General features: G+C 41.9%; 1 protein-coding gene and 1 non-coding gene across 2 annotated transcripts; one reads left to right on the top strand and one right to left on the bottom strand.

The window, feature by feature from the left end:
• Positions 1–6,900: 6,900 nt before the first annotated feature.
• LOC148849076 (uncharacterized) lies at positions 6,901–12,143 on the bottom strand. The gene is made up of 2 exons (XM_088952645.1): positions 12,023–12,143; positions 6,901–8,402 (listed from the first exon to the last, which is right to left on the bottom strand). The coding sequence occupies exon 2, from the start codon at positions 8,303–8,305 to the stop codon at positions 7,115–7,117; it is 1,191 nt and encodes a 396-aa protein (XP_088808771.1). The 5' UTR covers positions 8,306–8,402; positions 12,023–12,143; the 3' UTR covers positions 6,901–7,114.
• Positions 7,821–7,927, top strand: LOC148849077 (small nucleolar RNA R71). The gene has a single exon (XR_016101588.1). It is a non-coding gene; the product is annotated as a small nucleolar RNA R71 (small nucleolar RNA).
• Positions 12,144–20,571: the final 8,428 nt, after the last annotated feature.

The following is a 20,571-nucleotide window of genomic DNA, read 5'->3' as shown; positions in this document are numbered from 1 at the left end:
CGCACATGGTACCAGAATCTCGCACCCGGATCAATAAAAACCTGGGCACAGTTCGTGCAAATCTTCACTTCTCACTTCGTCACCAGCAAGAGGTGCTCGAGAACTCAAGAGAGCCTCCTTGGCATAGTCAAGAAGGAAGGGTAGTCCATTCGAAGCTATATCAAGTGATTCAATGAACTTTGTTTGCAAACACCCGATCTGGACCCCGTAGTTCGGCTCACCTCGACCAAGCAAGGCATTACCCACAAAGAACTCAAGAGGCACGTGGTTGTTAATCAGTCCAAGATTCCGACCGAGTTCCTTAAGCTCGCGGATTAGTTTATAGGGACGGAGGAGGAGATCAACCAGAAAGGTGAATAGACCCTTGAGAAAAGCAAAAGGGAAACAGAATCCTCAACTCAAGGTGATAGCAAGAAGAAAAAGGACCAAGCTTGGTGGGCAAGGCCAGGTCAACCTTTCCAAACTCCAACAGTAGAGAGAACGGACTACACCCGCCTGATCGTGAATCGGACTGAGATCCTTATGGCGATCAAGAACGCCCCGTACGTGAAGTGGCCACCTCGGTTGAAGGCAGATCCTAGTGTAATAAATAAGAATTTGTATTGTAATTTCCATAAAGACCACAATCATAGCACCGAAAATTGTAAAAACCACCGCGACGAGATAGAGGAGCTCATCTGTCGTAGATACTTGAGAAATTTTGTATAAAATAATAATAATAATAATAATAATAATAATAATAATAATAATAATAATAATAATAATAATAATAATAATAATAATAATAATAATAAAAGCAAGTTAGAAGGGGGAGCAGAGTAGAGATGCTCCCGAATCCAACTAGCAGGCAGAACAACCGCATAGGCAGCTCCCCGAAGAGAGACCAGTTCAGGGGACTATCAACGTGATTGTCGGAGGTTTGGTTGTGGCGGGCTATATCTCAGCTGCAGCTTGGACATCAACTCGTAGGGCTGCCAGGGAAGAGCAGAATCCTCCGAAGTGGCCAAGGACGGAAGACCCGATCTTCTTCACAGAGGACGATTTGTCGGAGGTTTGGTTGTGGCGGGCTGTATCTCAGCTGCAGCTTGGACATCAACTCGTAGGGCTGCCAGGGAAGAGCAGAATCCTCCGAAGTGGCCAAGGACGGAAGACCCGATCTTCTTTATAGAGGACGATGAGCGCGGGGGCCACTACCCCTATGGTGATGCGCTTGTCATAAAGATAAAGATCAATGACTTTGAAGTCAGGCGTGTCCTTGTCGACTCTGGCATCTCGACAAGTATCCTTTTCAAAGCAGCATTTGACAAACTCCAACTCCAAGAAAGTGACCTAAAGCCCGCAAATACTCCCTTGGTAGGCTTCAGCGGAGAGGAAGTCAGGCCCTTGGGAAGGATTACAGTACCTGTAGAAATCGGCACCTGGCCTAGCATAGTGAGGCTCAACCACGACTTCTTAGTGGTCGCAACCCCTCCCCGTACAATGCCATAGTAGGATGGCCGATCACCTATGCCCTACGTGCTGTGGTCTTCACTTAGTATTTGGCGATGAAGTTCCCCACGGACTTCGGAATTGGGGCAGCGCGAGGTGACCAGCTTGAGTCTCGCAAATGCTACATCGCCACCCTCAAAAGGAAAGCCAAGGTGGCTGGCGACCTCGAACTGGAGCGACCTATGGAGCAATGCGAGGAGCGAGCTGCACCCACGGAAGAGACTCTCTCCATCCCGGCATCGACGGAGGACCCGGGTCGGACACTTCAGATTGGCGCTTCCATTGAGGAGCCTCTGCGATCCCAACTGGTAAGCTTCTTACTTGAAAATTTAGATGTTTTTGCATGGTCCGTGGCAGAAATGCCCGGCATAGACCCTAGCCTTATAACTCCCAAGCTTAATACTGATCATGTAGTTAGGCCCGTTAGACAAAAGAAACGCAACTTAGCCCTAGAGCGATGGAGGGCAGTTGACGAGGAGGTTGGGAAGCTCCTCGCAGCCGATTTTATAAGAGAAGTCCATTACCTGAGCTAGGTGGCCAACCCCATTCTGGTAAAAAAGGCCAATGGTAAATGGCGCGTGTGCGTCGATTATTTCGACCTGAACCGAGCTTGCCCAAAGGACTGTTTCCCACTTCCCAGGATCGACGGTCTGGTGGACGCGACCTCAGGGCATGAGTTGTTGAGTTTCCTAGACGCCTATTCGGGCTACAACCAGATCGGGATGGATACAACTGACGAAGAAAAGACTGCCTTCATAACCGAGCTTGGCTTGTATTGTTACAAGGTCATGCCCTTTGGATTAAAAAATGTCAAGGCAACCTTTCAGAGACTTGTAAATAAATTGTTTGAGCCATTGATTGGCAGAAAAATAGAATGTTATGTAGATGACATGGTCGTCAAAACCTAATTTTTGCATGATTTAATACAAGGCTTGCATTCAGTCTTTGAAATTTTGCGTAAGTTTAATGTGAAGTTAAATTTGAATAAGTGTGTCTTCGGTGTCACCTCGGGTAAATTCCTAGGGTACATCATTAATCGGCACGGCATTGAGGCTAACCTAGATAAAATTAAGGCCATCCTAGACATGAGACCACCCCAAAAACTAAAGGAGGTTTAGAGGCTGAATGGTCGAATAGCTGCTCTGAGCCGCTTCATGTCCAAGTTGGCAGATCGCTGCTTGCCTTTCTTCAAGGCAATTAAAAGCAAAGGTTTTGAATGGACCAAAGAGTACTAGCTCACGTTCGACGAGCTCAAAAAGTACCTCGCTAATATACCGGTCTTAACCCTACCTGAGGAGGGTGATGTTTCAATGCTGTACCTAGGCAAGTGACGAGATGGTCAACTCGGTACTGATAAAAGGGGTAGATCGGGTCCAACGACCTATCTATTATGTTAGTAAAGTGTTGTAGGGAGCAGAGACGAGATATCCAAAGATAGAAAAGTTGGCCTAAGCACTAGTTATTGCAGCCCGGAAGCTTCGGCCGTACTTTCAAGCTCACACTATCATCGTCCTCACCAACAAACCTCTAAGGCAAGTTCTGCTCAAGCTTGAGGTCTCTGGTAGATTGACGAAGTGGGCCATTGAGCTCAGCGAGTATGACCTTCAGTACAAGCCGCGAACTGCTATCAAGGCCCAAGCCTTAGCAGACTTCATTGCGGAATGCACTTTCAGCTCCGAAGTCCTCAGGCCGGTCGAACACGAGGCCCCCAGCTCGGGTGAGCCGGAAGTTCCCAAGCCGGTTGAGCTTGAGCACCGTGAAGTAGCAACCAGTGTGGCATCTCTCCTAGTTAGGCTGAGCGCGAACTAGGATGAGGAGCCCTGGATCCTTAACGTAGATGGCTCATTAAACCAGTAGGGCAGCAGAGCCAGAATCGTTCTGTACGGCCCAAGCGGCACAAAACTAGAGTATGCACTATGCTTCGAGTTTGCAACATCCAACAATGAAGCGGAGTACGAGGCGTTAATAGTCGGGCTGACTCTAGCCAAGGAAGTGAAAGCTGAGCATATCGTCATTTGTAGTGATTCCCAGCTCATGGTCAATCAAGTCACAGGCGAATACAAAGCTCGCGAACCAACCATGATCGCCTACTTAGCCAAATTAAGAGAGGCCCTACTTAACTTCCAGTCACACTTCATCAAGAAAATCCAGAGATCGGAGAATGGTGAGGCCGATGCCCTATCTCGGTTAGCTAGCACCAGTGATAATACCATGAGAACCGTGTACATAGAGAACCTGCCTCTGCCTAGCATTCTCGGGGGGGTAGAGGAGGTCGCTCCTGTCGTGCAAGTAGAGCCGAGCTGGATCGATTAGCTTGTGAGCTTCCTACTGCATGGGACCCTCTGTGGACCATAATGCCACCAGAAGAGTGAAGCGTCAAAAGGCCAAATACGTCATAATATACGGACGGATGTACCGGAGGTCATACACGCTCCCCTACTTACGCTGCTTGCGACCTTCTGAGGCTGAGCTCGTTCTCCATGATACTCATGATGGCTTGTGAGGTGGACACGGGGGGCAGGGCTCTCACCCAGAAAGTGCTATGACAAGGATACTACTGGCCAACAATGAAAGCAGATGTGATCAAGCTTGTTAGAAAGTGTGACAAGTGCTAGAAGCACGCCAATATCCACCACCAACCTGCCGCCGACCTGAAGTACCTCACTAGCCCATGGCCTTTCGCATAGTGGGGGATCGATATACTCTTGATGTGTGGCTCATTGTGACACTAGCAAGTGCACTAGCCGTTCAAGTAATAAAGTAGTGAGTGAAGTATCGTTCCCACGAGGATTTAGGAAACAATTACCAATACTAAATTGAACATTTCTTATCTGATCAACAAATAAATCAAAACTCTAATGAAAGATAAGAAATCCTAAATTAAAATCTATCTAAATCATTGGCCCAATTGCCTTCAAATCAGGTTAGAAGAGTAAGCAGTAAATGTCAATCTCAGAATTCAGCAATCTATCAATTTGGATCATTCGAATAAATCATGATTGAGCCTTGGTTTGGTGAAACCCCAAGGTCATGAACAGCCTCTCTCAAGCGCATGTTCATCCTATGCATGAGTGATGGTTCTTCTATCTCTAGCAGGAATCTAATCCCCATGCATGCATTTCTTCAAACACTTCTAAGGCATCAATTCAAATCTGAATTGATCACCAATTGAATTGTGCAAGTTATCTCTAACCTTGCACTCAATTCAGTTCTTGAATAGTAGATCTGAATTCCTAGAGTCTCTCTCAAGCACTCTAGGAATTCCAAGCTGTAGATTAATTCGCCCAATCTGAAATTTGTAGATCTAAATTCTCTTTCAAGCAATTCAGATCTTGCAATCTCAGATCTGAGAATTCAGATCTGAGTTTTGAAGGTTAGTTGGCCGAATTGATCTGCAATCACACCCTTATTCAAGAAACTTCAAGTACAATGCATGACCACTTGAATGAATAAAAAAGAATTAGATTGCTGAACTGAAATTTTACAAGCTGAAATACATCAAGGAAGAATGGAAACAAGGAGAAAGAAGAAAGAACATATAACTAAGAAACTGAATTCAAATCAAAAGAGAATGAAACTACAAATGATTTATTACAAAAAATCTTTGAATCACAATCCCTCAATTCGAACTCACCTTCTTCTTCTAGCTTGCTTGTCTTGAACTTCCTTCAGCCCTTCTTCTTCTTCTTCCTTGCGCCTAGCCTTCTTATCTTCTCTTCTCTCAAGGTGGCCGAACCTCTAAGAGTGGGAGAGCCTTTCTCTCAAGCAATTGAACAACTTTCTCCCCTCCTAGAGGCCTCCTTATATAGTTTTTCAAGGGGGCTCTTGCCCCTTCTTGAAGCCTCTAGAATGGGGTGTATTACACCCCTCATGAACCTTCTAGAGTGCTCCCTCCTTCTCTTCAAGAAACTCCTAGAAGTTGCCGCCCCTAGCTCCCTTTGGGCTGCTATTTGGGCTACAACTTAGCTTGCTTTTGAGCTCATGTGGGCTACACTCTAGGCTGTTATTTGGGCTAAAAATGGGCCTTCCTTGCTGGGCCGAATTCTCCTCATAGCTAGGCTTCTTCCCTTGGATTTTCCAAAGAGTTTCACTTGCTCTTCTTGGGCCGAATGAAATTCTCTTGCTCTCATGGCTGGGCCGGGCTGAACTTGATAAATTTTTGGGTTTTCTTTTCTTGCTTTTGCCTTCTTTTTGTTGATTTGGCTCCCCCTGAAATCTTTCTTGCAATCAAGCTAAAATACGGCAAAAATTTAATTAAACCATTATAAAATTTCATGCAAAAACCTCATAAAATATAGATAAATTGTAAGTTCATCAAATACCCCCACACTTAAGCTTTTGCTTGTCCTCAAGCAAAGACATCAGCCATAAACTTAACATTCCCCCCTTCTGTTCTCACCATTTACCTGGTGAACTTTTTAAGATAGAAATGCATTGAGTAGTCGGGGAACTTTTGTAAGTGCTTAACTCTTATTCTTGTAAATTACTATTTAAGATATGTATCAGATCCGAGGAAAGGAGAATATGAATTTCATCATAGTCTAGCCTTCACTCCTAATTCATATATAAATCAGCTCTTTAATTGTCAAGGTTAATAATCAAATTTCACAGAGTTTCACATCTGTAACTAAATCTCAATGAGAGTTCAACTTTAGAGTGCCCCTTTGAACCTCGGTTGTCACCACAATTACTTATTTCTAAGGGTGAGTGCATTTTATGCTCCATCTCACCTTTTTTTTTTTTTTTTTCTTTTCGGTGTGAGTGCATTTTATGCTCCATCTCACACTTTTCTCTCTCTTTTTTTTTTTTTTTTTTTTTTTTTTTTTTTTGGTGTGAGTGCATCTTATGCTCCATCTCACACTGGTCACTTGCTTGAGGTAGGTAAATAGGACTCATGTTCTAAGCTGCTAGTTTTACTATTCAGCTCAGAATAGCGGAGTCAATTTGGGATTTTGTCCTTCTTTTGCAATTATTGAACCTCAAGAATTAGCACTTCAGATGTGCACTAACTTTCTTGACCATTAACAATGAAATCAAGGGCTTCCATACACATGAAGGAAGTTAGGGCTAGTCATGCTGAAAGGCATATTCAGCTCCCCTTTTCTCCTGCAAATATCAAATTGGGTCATTCACAAGAATAAAAACTTAACAAGTACATCAGTCTCCCTTAACTCATTGAATTCCTTCTTAAAAAAAAAATCATCAAATAAATAGTAATGAACTTGAGGGGTTCCAGTCTTTCTTTTTTTTTTTTTTTTTTTGTGATGTCATTGCTTGCATATGTGTGTTGGGGTGCATGAGGTGCATGGTTTCAACCCCTATACCCTAGCCTCGGGCTCACTCCCCCACACTTAAGATGAACATTGTCCTCAATGTTCGTAGTGTTAGGCAGTAACAATAAAACTAGCAAGAGCATCATCAAGTAATATGAGGTATTTAGAGGACTTCCCTGAAGATCATTCTTAAATTCTGCAATATGTTGTCGGTGAAAAACTTCTTCTGCTAGAAATCACTTGCAAACTAGAAGAGGAGATCAGTATCTTTATTCAATTAAATTCTAAGAAAAACTAACTAAACTTAAATGCTGTGAAAAATAAAAACAAAAAGCAAGTAAGACAGTTTATGACTAAGTATCTGAATTGGGAATTCTCCCAACAGCCTCTTGTTCCCTTGGGTTTACCATGGTGTTACTAGGTAAGGTACCCGGAGCCCTTTCTGAAATCATCTGTGCCAGCTGCCCAACCTGAGTTTCCAAGTTCCTTATCGATGTTTCATTTTTCTGAAATCTATTTTCCGCACTAGCTATGAACTTGGTCATCAGCTCCTCCAAGTTAGATTTCGGTTCCGGCTGATAGAAGTTTTGGTGGAAAGGCTTAGGTGCATGCTGATTCAGGTGGCCTCTCCATCCGGGGTTATGGGCATGATGGTACTGATTTCCTGGCTGTCTTGTAAAGTTGCCAACAAAGTCTACTTGTTCTGTGGACTGAAAAGTCTGACTGCCAACTTGGAATTCAGTGCTATCATGGCCTCCCCCACACTTATCATACTGTACATGCATAGCTGCCATCTGCATTTCATCAAATTTTTTGCTAAGTGCTCCTATTTGTGCAGAGAGAGCTGTGTATGTATCCACATTATGAAGGCCATGCTGCTTTCTAACTGGTGTCCTTTCTGAATGCCATTGGTAGTTATTGGCTGCCATCTCCTCGATGAGTGCATGGGCAACCTCGGGAGTCTTATTGTTTATGGAGCCCCCAGCTGCTGCATCTAAGATGGTCTTGTTTGAATCGGTCAGACCATTATAAAATGTTTGCACCTGCAGCCAAATCGGAAGGCCATGGTGAGGAACCCTCCTTAGTAGCTCCTTGTAACGTTCCCAGGACTCATAGAGAGATTCCCCCTCTTGCTGGAAAAAAGTAGTGATGTCATTCCTCATTTTAGCAGTTTTAGAAGGGGGAAAATATTTAGAGAGAAAACGACTGGCCATTTCGTCCCATGTGGCTATAGATCCTGCCGGTAATGAGTTCAACCAAGCTTTGGCTTTATCCTTCAAAGAAAATGGGAATAACCTCAGCCGGATGGCATCATCACTTACCCCATTGTGTTTGAAGGTGTCACAGATTTCCAAGAAGTTAGCAATATGGGCATTCGGATCCTCATGGGCCATACCACAAAACTGAACCGTATTTTGTATCATTTGGATTATGGCCGGTTTAATTTCGAAGTTATTGGCAGCAATAGTTGGCCTGATAATGCTGGAGACAGTCCCGGTGAGGGTAGGCTTGGCATAATCCATCATAGTTCTTTGTTCAGCCATTTCTTGTGCTTCTTGTCTGACTTGCTTAGCAGCTCTCAAACGGACACGGAGAGTCCGTTCAATCTCCGGGTCGTAAAGGATCTCTTCCAGTTCAGGTCTGCTTGTCATAAACTGTAAAGGTCAAAGCAATAAAAAGGCCAATATTCACAAAAGAAAATAAATAACTAATCCTATTACAACTGAAAATGTAAAGTGAAGTATTGGAATATACAAACCTACATCCTAAAATAAATAAATGCAGCTAACTAAAAGCATATCAACATTTTATTCAATATACAGAATTCAGTAATTTACAAACAGGTCTGAATTCAGTAATCTCTGAGTAGAACAACAGTTTACAAATTCCTCTTCTTTATATTGCTGAAATCAGGTACGGGATTTAATTACACAGATCTAAACTGCTGAGAGCTGAAATCTCAGTAGCTACTGAGAACAGTAATATACAGTTATGAAATCTTAGTAGCTACTGAGGACAGCCAAGTGCGGATCAGCAGTGATTGTGTTCAGGTCTGAGTTTCATATTAAAAGGCTCTTCTGTGCTACTGAAGGTCAATACACTAAACTGAAGTCAATGTACAAAGGATTGATAGCAATTCAGACATCAGTTCTACACAAAATTGAGATCAGCTCTGAAATCTCAGAAGCCACCGAGAACAACAATAAATATAATAGCACAGTTGTGCTCAGGTCTGATTTCCATATTGGAAGGCTACTAAATATCAGATCTGAGCCCACTGTTTTGATGAGCTATGCATCACCAAACACCAGATGGAGTAGCCATACTAAAACTGAACAATTCAGCAGGATAACCTACTGATATTAGCAATGAAACATGCTGTATACAGATCTGCACAAAACCGAAATCAATCAGTAGTAAAAAGATCTGAAATCAGACCTGTATTCACCATGGTGTGGCTGCTGGGATCTTATTTTCTTTTTCTTTTCTTTTTCTATTTTTCTTTTCTTTTCTTTTCTTTTTTTTTTTTTTTTTTTTTAAAGGAAGAAAACTAAAACAAAATACAGCAATGCAACCAAAATCTTTTTGGATGAGTGCAGGTCTGATTAATGAATGCAATTCAAATCTGAACTCATTTTGAGATTTATTTATTTATTTATTTATTTATATATATATATATATATTTTTTTTTTTAGAACCAAAAGAAGAAGAGAATTTTGATTTGCATAAGCTACATTAAAACTGAAACTAAGGATGGAACAATCAAGTATCAAGAGAAGAAACATGGCTCCATCAATGTAGCCCTTGATGGAGTATACACTTATTGGAATGTAGTACACACGGCTGCACACACCCATTCAGATCTATTAGACTTTCTATTCATGCACAGCTGAAATCAGAGCTAACTATCTTAAAAAAAATTTCAAAGATCAGCCCAGGACAATTCACAATGCCAATTTAGTAATGTTAATTGTAATACAAACCTGTTCAAAACCTGCCCTGGTTCAGTCTTGCTGTAGCAGGTCTGCTATAGTAGCCCTGCTATAGGTCTGAACTCTAATAGAAAAATGGTGTGGAAGTGCCACTTTCCATGAAATCTCTTGAGGCATAAAAAAATTCTCAGATTAAATATACTTTTCTTCAACCAAATCAGCTTAGATAGATCGGAGTACAAGTTATTTAATACAGCAAAGTATGCCCTGTATCCTGCTCTGTTCACAACCCCAGTTCAGATCTAGGTGATTGCAGATCCGAATTTCTTCGACCATGACTATCCAATTGTTTTTGGGAGATAGCAGATTTTTTTTGTAGGGTGTATTGGGGTGAAGATAACCCCCAATTATCTTTTAAATTTACATCAGTTCAGGTCTGAGTTCAGAGGAACTCAGATCTGAACTGTTGCAGATCTGCTACAGCAGAACTCAAATCTGAACTCAGATCTGAGTTCTGATCCGAATCCTTGGTTTCCATGGTTCTCTCTCTCTTTTTTTTTTCACTATCTAAATATATATTTTTTTTCTTTTTGTAATGAAAGAAAAGAATAATAAAGGGCTGAGAACAGATATTTTTTTTTTCTGAGTATTGCAGTTCTGCTATAGCAGAGTTCAGGTCTGAACTCAAGTCCGAGTTTGGATCTGAAATCTCAATTGCCTTACCTTCAGTTATTGCTACCAAATTGTTTTTGGGGAATAGCAGAAGTGCCCTAGGGTGAATTGGGGTGGTGATGACACCCAATTCCCCTCAAAATTTCATCAGTTCAGGTCTGAGTTCAGAGGAACTCAGATCTGAACTGTTGCAGATCTGCAATAGCAGAATTCAGATCTGAACTCAGATTTGAGTTCTGATCCGAATTCTCAATTGCTCCTCTGGGTGTTCAAAAGATCTCCCCCTTTTTTTTTTCATTTGTTTTTTTTTCTTTTTGTAATGAAAGAAAGAAAAAAAATAAAGTCTGAAACACAAGCAACTCTTTTCGGCTGAGTGCTGCAGATCTGAAATCTGCTGATCTGAGTGCCGAATGCAACTCAGATCTGCAACACTCATCTTTATGTGAATTTTTTCCTTTTTTTTTTTCATTTTGAAGGGAACAACACCAAGATTGAATAGAAATCAAATATGCCTTTATTAAAATGAAACTGAAACCAGAAAAAGAGAGTAATCTACTTAAGAAAGAAGAAACATAACTACATGAGTACAACAGTTGCAGTCCAAGCTGAAATGAAAAAGTTAGCAAATTAACCCAACTATGAATGCAATGCTGAATGAGATCAGATTAAGAATGCTCAATGTTTCCTAATATTGCTTCTCTAAATCCCCGGCAACGGCGCCAAAAACTTGATGTGTGGCTCATTGTGACACTAGCAAGTGCACTAGCCGTTCAAGTAATAAAGTAGTGAGTGAAGTATCGTTCCCACGAGGATTTAGGAAACAATTACCAATACTAAATTGAACATTTCTTATCTGATCAACAAATAAATCAAAACTCTAATGAAAGCTAAGAAATCCTAAATTAAAATCTATCTAAATCATTGGCCCAATTGCCTTCAAATCAGGTTAGAAGAGTAAGCAGTAAATGTCAATCTCAGAATTCAGCAATCTATCAATTTGGATCATTCGAATAAATCATGATTGAGCCTTGGTTTGGTGAAACCCCAAGGTCATGAACAGCCTCTCTCAAGCGCATGTTCATCCTATGCATGAGTGATGGTTCTTCTATCTCTAGCAGGAATCTAATCCCCATGCATGCATTTCTTCAAACACTTCTAAGGCATCAATTCAAATCTGAATTGATCACCAACTGAATTATGCAAGTTATCTCTAACCTTGCACTCAATTCAGTTCTTGAATAGTAGATCTGAATTCCTAGAGTCTCTCTCAAGCACTCTAGGAATTCCAAGCTGTAGATTAATTCGCCCAATCTGAAATTTGTAGATCTAAATTCTCTTTCAAGCAATTCAGATCTTGCAATCTCAGATCTGAGAATTCAGATCTGAGTTTTGAAGGTTAGTTGGCCGAATTGATCTGCAATCACACCCTTATTCAAGAAACTTCAAGTACAATGCATGACCACTTGAATGAATAAAAAAGAATTAGATTGCTGAACTGAAATTTTACAAGCTGAAATACATCAAGGAAGAATGGAAACAAGGAGAAAGAAGAAAGAACATATAACTAAGAAACTGAATTCAAATCAAAAGAGAATGAAACTACAAATGATTTATTACAAAAAATCTTTGAATCACAATCCCTCAATTCGAACTCACCTTCTTCTTCTAGCTTGCTTGTCTTGAACTTCCTTCAGCCCTTCTTCTTCTTCTTCCTTGCGCCTAGCCTTCTTCTCTTCTCTTCTCTCAAGGTGGCCGAACCTCTAAGAGTGGGAGAGCCTTTCTCTCAAGCAATTGAACAACTTTCTCCCCTCCTAGAGGCCTCCTTATATAGTTTTTCAAGGGGATCTTGCCCCTTCTTGAAGCCTCTAGAATGGGGTGTATTACACCCCTCATGAACCTTCTAGAGTGCTCCCTCCTTCTCTTCAAGAAACTCCTAGAAGTTGCCGCCCCTAGCTCCCTTTGGGCTGCTATTTGGGCTACAACTTAGCTTGCTTTTGAGCTCATGTGGGCTACACTCTAGGCTGTTATTTGGGCTAAAAATGGGCCTTCCTTGCTGGGCCGAATTCTCCTCATAGCTAGGCTTCTTCCCTTGGATTTTCCAAAGAGTTTCACTTGCTCTTCTTGGGCCGAATGAAATTCTCTTGCTCTCATGGCTGGGCCGGGCTGAACTTGATAAATTTTTGGGTTTTCTTTTCTTGCTTTTGCCTTCTTTTTGTTGATTTGGCTCCCCTGAAATCTTTCTTGCAATCAAGCTAAAATACGGCAAAAATTTAATTAAACCATTATAAAATTTCATGCAAAAACCTCATAAAATATAGATAAATTGTAAGTTCATCAACTCAGACCATTCCCGCTAGCGACAAGACAGAGAAGGTTCTTAGTGGTGGCAATTGATTATTTCACTAAGTGGGTAGAAGCTGAACCCTTCGTAACGATCACAGCTCGGAATGTGCAGAACTTCTTTTGGAAAAATATAGTGTGCCGCTTTGGGCTACCGCGAGTACTGATCTCTGACAATGGTAAGCAGTTTGAGGACATTAAATTCCTAAACTGGTGCGAAGATATGGGAATTCAACAGAACTTTACCTCAGTGGCACACCCTTATGCAAACGGCCAAGAGGAAGTCACGAACAGAGCTATCCTCCACGGACTGAAGGCACGCCTGGACTGAGCTAAAGGACTATGGGCATACAAGCTACCTAGTGTTCTATGGGTTTATCGGACCACAATGAAGATTGCTATAGGCGAGACCCCCTTCAACCTCACCTACGGCACTGAAGCAGTCATCCCAGCCGAGATCGAGGTTCCCTCGCTACGTCTAGAAGCGTATGACGACAAGGCAAATGAAGACGAGCTACGCACCAACCTTGACCTACTTGACAAAGTACGGGACCTCGCATATATTAGGACCATGGCCTACTAGCAGAGAGTAGCTCGGTACTATAACACCGGGGTCAAAAAGTGGAACCTCCGCGTCGACGACCTGGTCCTTCGTAAAGTTATGGTGCCTGAGCCCGGTGTTGGTAAGCTCGGGCCAAATTGGGAAAGACCCTATAATGTAAAGCGAGTGCTCGGGAAGGAACATACGAGTTCGAAACCCTAGAAGGGAAACAAGTACCTCGGGCATGGAATATTGTCAACTTAAGGCAATATTACCTATAAATTACTGAGTAGACCATGAGTCACTCCCAGAGCCTAAGGGACAAAATGCCGAGCTAACAAAGACCTCGACGTGATAAGACCCAGTCGCCTCCATGGCATGGGCGAACTCCAGAAGAGGCTAGACCGTAGTCGCCCCCCAAAGCCTAGGGCCAAAATGCCGAGCTAACAAAGACATCGGCACCATAAGACCTAGTCACCTTCATGGCATTGGAAAACTCTAAGAGTGGACTATAAGTCACTCCTCCAGCCTACGGGCTAAAATGCCAAGCTAACGAGAACCTCGACACCAAATAAAACCTAGTTGCCTCATCAGCATAGGCAGCTCAGGTGTGAACCTTATGATGCGTAGGTCACCTCAGTATACTAGTTGAACCCAATAAGGGACGACCTATGTCAACTTAACCCAGGTGCATACAGGTCGGGCATATGCTTACTATGATAACCACCTAGGGGTATACCATAAACTCTCCCCAAGTACCGAGAAATAGTTTGGAGTAACAATGACTGAGAAACCCCATTTCGGGCATTTAGCTCTAATAGTTCGAGTGATAAAGTCACTTCGGCAAAAAGTGAAGAGCACACAACACTTAGCAGAAGAAAGAAGCATCTCGTTACTAGTTCTTATAAACAAAAAAAATAAAAAACCGGGCCTAACAGACTGAGAGAGTTCATCAATAAAGGAATACATAAAACCGGGTTCAGACGCCTGGGAACAACCATTGCAGAATTCAGTCAAGAAGAAAAAACAAGAACTATCGGCCTCAAAGTCCCACCGCCTCCACATCCTCGTCATCCTCTGGAGAGTCGGGATCCTCCTCCTCCGCCATGTCCGCCGTCTCTAGGGCCAGACCCTTCATCGTTATGCCTTCAAGGTTGAGCCTGAAGAACTTCTTCCAGACCATCCATTGACAGAGTTTGAATCCCGAGCGGTAGGAGCTCGAGCCGTACTCCACCTGGAGGTTGTGGTACTCCTGGGAGTCTTTGAAGTCCCACACTGCCTTAGCTCACTCTGCCTCCACTGCGGCATCAAAGTTCTGAGTCTGATCCCAGAGCGTGAACTCCAAGTCTTGGACCTGCTGGCGAAGGAGCTCCCTCTCCGCTGCCACCCTCGACAACTCCTCCCGGTAGTGAGCACTCTCCTCAGACAGCCGGGCAATCTGTGCTTCCTAGTACCGGACGAGTAGCTCCTGAGCCTCGCTCTCCTTCCGAGCCTAGAAGATTTCATCTCGGGCCTGGTCGAGCTCGCCCTGGAACTTCTGCACGTTTGACCTCTGAATAAGGGCATCCTTGGAGTAAATGTTAGTCTGGAGGGCCATGGCATGGATGGCGGAGTTCACCTGCCAGCAAAAGGCCGAGGTAAAAAAAAATGGAAGGAAATGAAAAGAGAAAAGGGGGAAGCAGCCACATTCCACCATGCAATGAGCCGAGGACACCCTGGCGAGCTGCCTAGGGTCCATCCCTCCCCAGTCAGCAACCTCGTCATGAGTGACTGCTTGCCGGCTCCTCCGCGTGGCCACGATGTAATTGGTAACGCTTTCCTCCTTCCCCTCGATAGAGAACTACGGGAAGGCGATGGGACGAGATTGCACTGAAGGAGGGTATTGCCCTTGGGGTGGGACCTCCCCTTCTCCTTCGCCACTTTCTGTAGCTACTCCCTCAAACGAGACCGGTGGGACCTCTGACAGCGGTGGAACGAAGGCTAGGTTCGTAGCCTCGAACTCGGCACCCTCGAAAGTAGATGCTTGGTCAGGGCGCAACTTCTTTGCCTTGCGCTTCTGGTTGCTTGACAGAAGGTGACATGCATCTACACCAAACATGTTGGCTGCCAAAAATCACAAGGCATTAGTAAAAAAAAAAAGGAGCATGACCTAAAGGCAACCTACCAAGGCTCAGGCCCGCCTGCATGAGCTTGTCCTCGGCCAAATAGTCTGAGCAATGGAAGCCAATTGCTGCCCATGATTGCAGTGTCTCCTGAACTTTTGGATCCAAGTCAACACCCGAATCCTAGATGGCGGCCCTCCAGTGGGTCGGGAAGGGCCACCCTTTGGGGTTGTAAACTACAAAATAGTCCCGCTTCCAAGCTAGAATCTTGTTCGGCAGGTCGTGAAGGAGCTTGAAGTCGGGACAGGGAGAGAAGTAATAAGAACGCCTTTCTGGACGGGCTTCGGGGGAGGCATTCTCGATAGATAGAATGGAGGAGAAGATGTCAAGGTCGATAGGAAGACAATACTCATAAAACAAAGAAATTGTCCCAACTACATTTCGGATTGAGTTGGGGTGAAGTTGGTCTATAGTAACATTAAAATGGTTTAAAACCTCCACTATCAAAGGATGCAGAGGAAGATGAAGGCCAGCAATGAGCTGTTCCTAGAAGATCACGATTTTGTTGTGACCGTGTTCCCAAGGATAGTCGCCGGATGGGAGACTATAGATGAGATTTCTGGGAAGGTCAAATTGAAGGACCAAGGTCCTGAGTCTCTCCATCGACATGGAGGAAGGATCGAAGCTGTTCAACTCCCTACCCCGGGAAGTGGAAGCTGTTTCTCCGGAGGCCTCCCAAGCCTCTAGAGCCTGCCCCCAAGCTCCCCTTGAGCTTGAAGGGGCGTCATCTTGGTTACCGCCCTGGCGAAAGATATTGTATGGGTACCTAGACATTGCTGACAAAGCAAGAGAACTCACCAGGAAAAAGCTGAACCGGAAGGGCGGTGTGAACAGGAGAAGAGCTCGAGCAACTAGGCAAAGGCGCGACCTCAAATCCGAAAGCAAGGCAAGTTGGCATGAGAAAAATGAGGCATGGAGCCCTCCTATTTGTAGCCACTGTGCCCACAAACTGACGGCTCAGATCAAGGCGAATTTGACGGTTCGTAATCAAACTGACTGCACGTCTTTTGAAACTAAAATATGACTGGCTGTATGTCTTCCATGATTAAGGTAGTGCTGGCTGCACGTCTTCCGAAACTGAGAGCCATTTTGGTGCGCTTTTTGGCACTTGAGAAGTCTAGAAATCGTTAGACATCCACGTGTGCATTTAATGCGATCAATCAATCCAATTTGAATTTTGGGTCAAATCCACCCATCACCTCATGAACTCCCCGTGCAAGAGTGAGACCCTTAGCCCGAAGAGTGGGGTGCAATTGGACGGTGATTTGACCCGACCTCCTAAGAGGGTGACATGTGGACATGACTCGACATAAGTAACAGCTCAGCGTGACAGCTTGGCTACAACTGAGTAACGAGCTCGTTAAAGTCCTCGCAGGTCAGCTCGCTACATTACAGCTCGCCAAGGAATGAGCTCGCTACATTACAGCTCGCCAAGGAATGAGCTCGCTACAGCGCAAGCTCAATGACCCCAGTATGCTAAAAGGGAACACTCCAAGCTAAGTCTATCCCAGCTTGCGAGCTGGGGTAATCAGCTCGCTCCAATACTTAGGCAAGAGGACCGCCTCAAAGGTAACCTCAGGCGGAATACCTCTCAGAGCTCGCTACAAAGCAGCTTGCTATTGAGTGACATGGTTTTTTCAGGAAGCTTCTTATCTGACAAGACCGTACCCGTCAGACTACGCCACGTCTCCTGACTGACGGCGCAGTCCCTGCCAGCCTAGCGGACTGCACCGACGTTTGTCAACAGGTGGAGGCGTGCCTATCCTTTCCGGGTCATGTCTCTCATTTGATTGGGCAGTACTCTACAACGGTTACCTGCGCAGCCCTGGAAAATAACGACTACGACAGAGGGCCAGTGGCGGTTACACCCGATTTGACAAGAACATCTGTATTTAAGGGCCCCAGTTTCCAAGGGGCGGAGGTAATTGAACTGATCTAGCCGTATCTGCACTCTTAGCTCTCTTTGCATTTCTTACAACTCTCTCAGAGTTCTAACTTAAGCATCGAAGTATTCGCACCGGGTGAGCTCCCCTAGAATCCTTGACCTTCCTCTTCTCAAGTACCGTCTGTCGCCAGCTAGGAGCCAAACGTCCACTAGCTAGGAGTGCCCGGATCGCACTGCATCAATTTCCATGCACAAAAAATAGTCCTCTGTAATTTGTATGGATTGCTTATAAGATTGCTTCAAGTACAATTTTTTGTTCCACATTCAATGAATATGTATGCAATCCTTAAGAAATTACATTGTAATTCATTTCATCTCGAATTAGTCTTTTTTCAACCCAAGTTTGGAATGACATATCTGGAAATGAAGGTGTTAGAAAATCTCTAAGAGAACTATTACACTTGTTTAATATCTTTTCAATTTCATATAATGCATTGTTCCTTAATTGCTCATTTGACAAATTAATTGAGTTGTCTTTTAATATTATTCTTTGATGATATAATATATTGTTCGAAAACAATTACCAATGGTTATTCTATAACTCGTCAGGGTCTAAAACCTTACAAAATAAAAAGAGTTGTAACAAATATTTCTCGTAGTTTTTGAATAGTAGAATAAAACACTGGCTTATTCAATGGTTTCATGCCACTCATAATCATCATCTAACAATCCAAGAGCTGAACATGCTAACTTAAAGGTTTGGTAGATGATTCCATTCATTGTTCTAATTTCCTCAAAACTCCTAGGATCTCTTACAATATTTAAAAACATTCTAAGATAAAATCGTTTATTTGATGTTACTTGAAGTTGGGTGTACATAGTAGATTCTCCCAATTGATTTACTCGACCTTCTTCTGGTCCAAATTTTGTTTTGTTGATTCCGCACCCACTTTGTAGGAAAATCAGCATATGTAAACTCCCTTGCATCATCATATATACTATTTGCATACATCCATTGTGTAAACTTAGTGTGCTCAAAATCGGACCTGTTCAAAACCGTGACTAAATTGTCATTATCCTTAAAGGTAATAGTTTGCTCATTAAGGAGATGAAGTGATAGTCTTTCAACACTTACGAACCGGAATTGAATATTAAACATAAATATTCTCCAAAAGGCTTCCGACGCTGAAATATAGCAACAATCCAAATAAGTTTTGATCTCATCAACTTCTCTTACCTCACGAATTTCACAATGATTATCTTCTGCATCTTTCTCAATAACAACAATGACCTTATCTTGTCCCTTATTAATGTACTTAAATAAGTACTTAATAGATCTTGAACGATTTTATAATTCAACATTGATATGTGCTTAAAACTGATAAAGTAAATCAATAATGTATGGAATAATCCACCGGTTATCCAAAATATGACCATCCTTCATTGCAATACGTTCATTATTTCTTCTCCTATATATAGGTTAATCATTTCCATCAAATGTTGTCTCATTACAAAATTCTTTAGGATAATGTTTAGAGCATTTTTCATTAACATGCAAGGAGCATTTGGGTTTAATTCTCCACTTGGACCATGAACCATATACTAAACCATTATTTCATATGCCTCAGGATCTTTATCCTTATCTGGAAGCTTAGTTGAAATAATTCTATCAACTTCTGTTGATGTTGAAAGTTTATCATCTTGGTGCAAGAATAACAAAATATGTGCATGTGGGAGCCCACATTTTTGAAATTCAATGGTATAAATTGCTATGAAAATAAGAAATAAATTAAAATGTTATACTTACTAAAATTATATGATTTAAATATATATCAATAGAAATTCCGAATAATTATAATACCTACAATGGCTCTTCCCAAACGTATGAAATTCTTCTTCTCTCAGCATTTGGTCCAATTTTATCTTGAAGACGCGAGCAACAATATTTGGTCTTTCTTCTATTTTTTGCTTAGGTATGATCTCTACAAATCTCTTTATTTCATTCCATTTTGGATTACATGTAAATATAAGAAAGAGATTAAGCAGTTTAGCCCATCTATAGATGGCCATTGCATCCTAATAATTTTGAACCATATATCTTGGGCCTCCAGTGAAAGATGATGGCAATACAATGCGTCGTCCTACAAATGATGCATTAGTGTCTCCTGCGGTAACTACATTCCTTATACCCTTATAAAGTTTTGCTCAAATATTCGACTGGTTATTCTTAAAATAAGTCAACCTGTTCTCTTCTATATATGACTGTGTATCAACGACAAATTGATGGAACAAACATCCATCTCGGATTAATATGTCATTCAAAATATCTTTGTTGCAATATAAATGCATAATATTCATGCATACTCATCTTCATGTGTTTTATTGCACGTCCATTTTGAGGATTTGTTAACAACAAATCTACTCTAAATCTATCATCTGCATATGGAAATAATAATGGATACCGCATTGCCATAAAACTTGGATGCAATTCATTAGTTTTCCTGAGACCACAGGATCTTTCTTCAATAATAACATCCCGGTGTGCATCAGATTCATCTCCATTTCCAACTATAATTGTTGCAATCTCAGATGCAGTAGGTAAGTTGTATTGCTGGTCATCCTTCCGACGATTACCAATGAGTCTTAATCGAATTGGAATAAGATTTTCTTCATTAAATCTATCTCGTGCCATTCTAAATACCTTTGAAAGGGCATTATGTTCATCTAACATATTTAATAACTCTTCAACAATTTCTCTATCCAACTCATTGGAACCTACATTATCATTTACTACATTTATCCTATTTGATACCTCATTGGGTGTATCATATATGTAGAGTTGTGCAAATTTGGGTCATTTTCCATGCAATGGTAATAAAGATCCAATCTTGTAGTGGTTTTGCCCATCTAAACGAAATGCGTAAGGAACCTTGCCATCATTGATTTTATTAATGTATATATAAATTGTTATAATAACACACAAATAAGTTGAACCAATAAAGTAGTGTTGATAAATATGTAGTGTATGTCTAAATATGAAATCATAATAAATTATATGTTTTAAACATATTTCGTTTTGAATATTAAGGTTATTTTTTGTATTTTGAATACATTAAAAATGCATTTGTAGTGAAATAATAGAAGTATTAGTAAAAGTAAGATAAATAATTGTTACTATGTTAATAATATACATTTATAATTAATACAAGTAATTATGGCTACTGAAATTGAATTAATTTATATCATTAATTTTATAATGTGGTAGTATAATTAGTAT

This window comes from Nelumbo lutea, chromosome 6, assembly GCF_056320005.1.
Source record: "Nelumbo lutea isolate HS-2025 chromosome 6, American lotus-T2T, whole genome shotgun sequence".
Taxonomy (NCBI): Eukaryota; Viridiplantae; Streptophyta; class Magnoliopsida; order Proteales; family Nelumbonaceae; genus Nelumbo; species Nelumbo lutea.
This window is presented reverse-complemented; position numbering and strand designations above follow the sequence as displayed.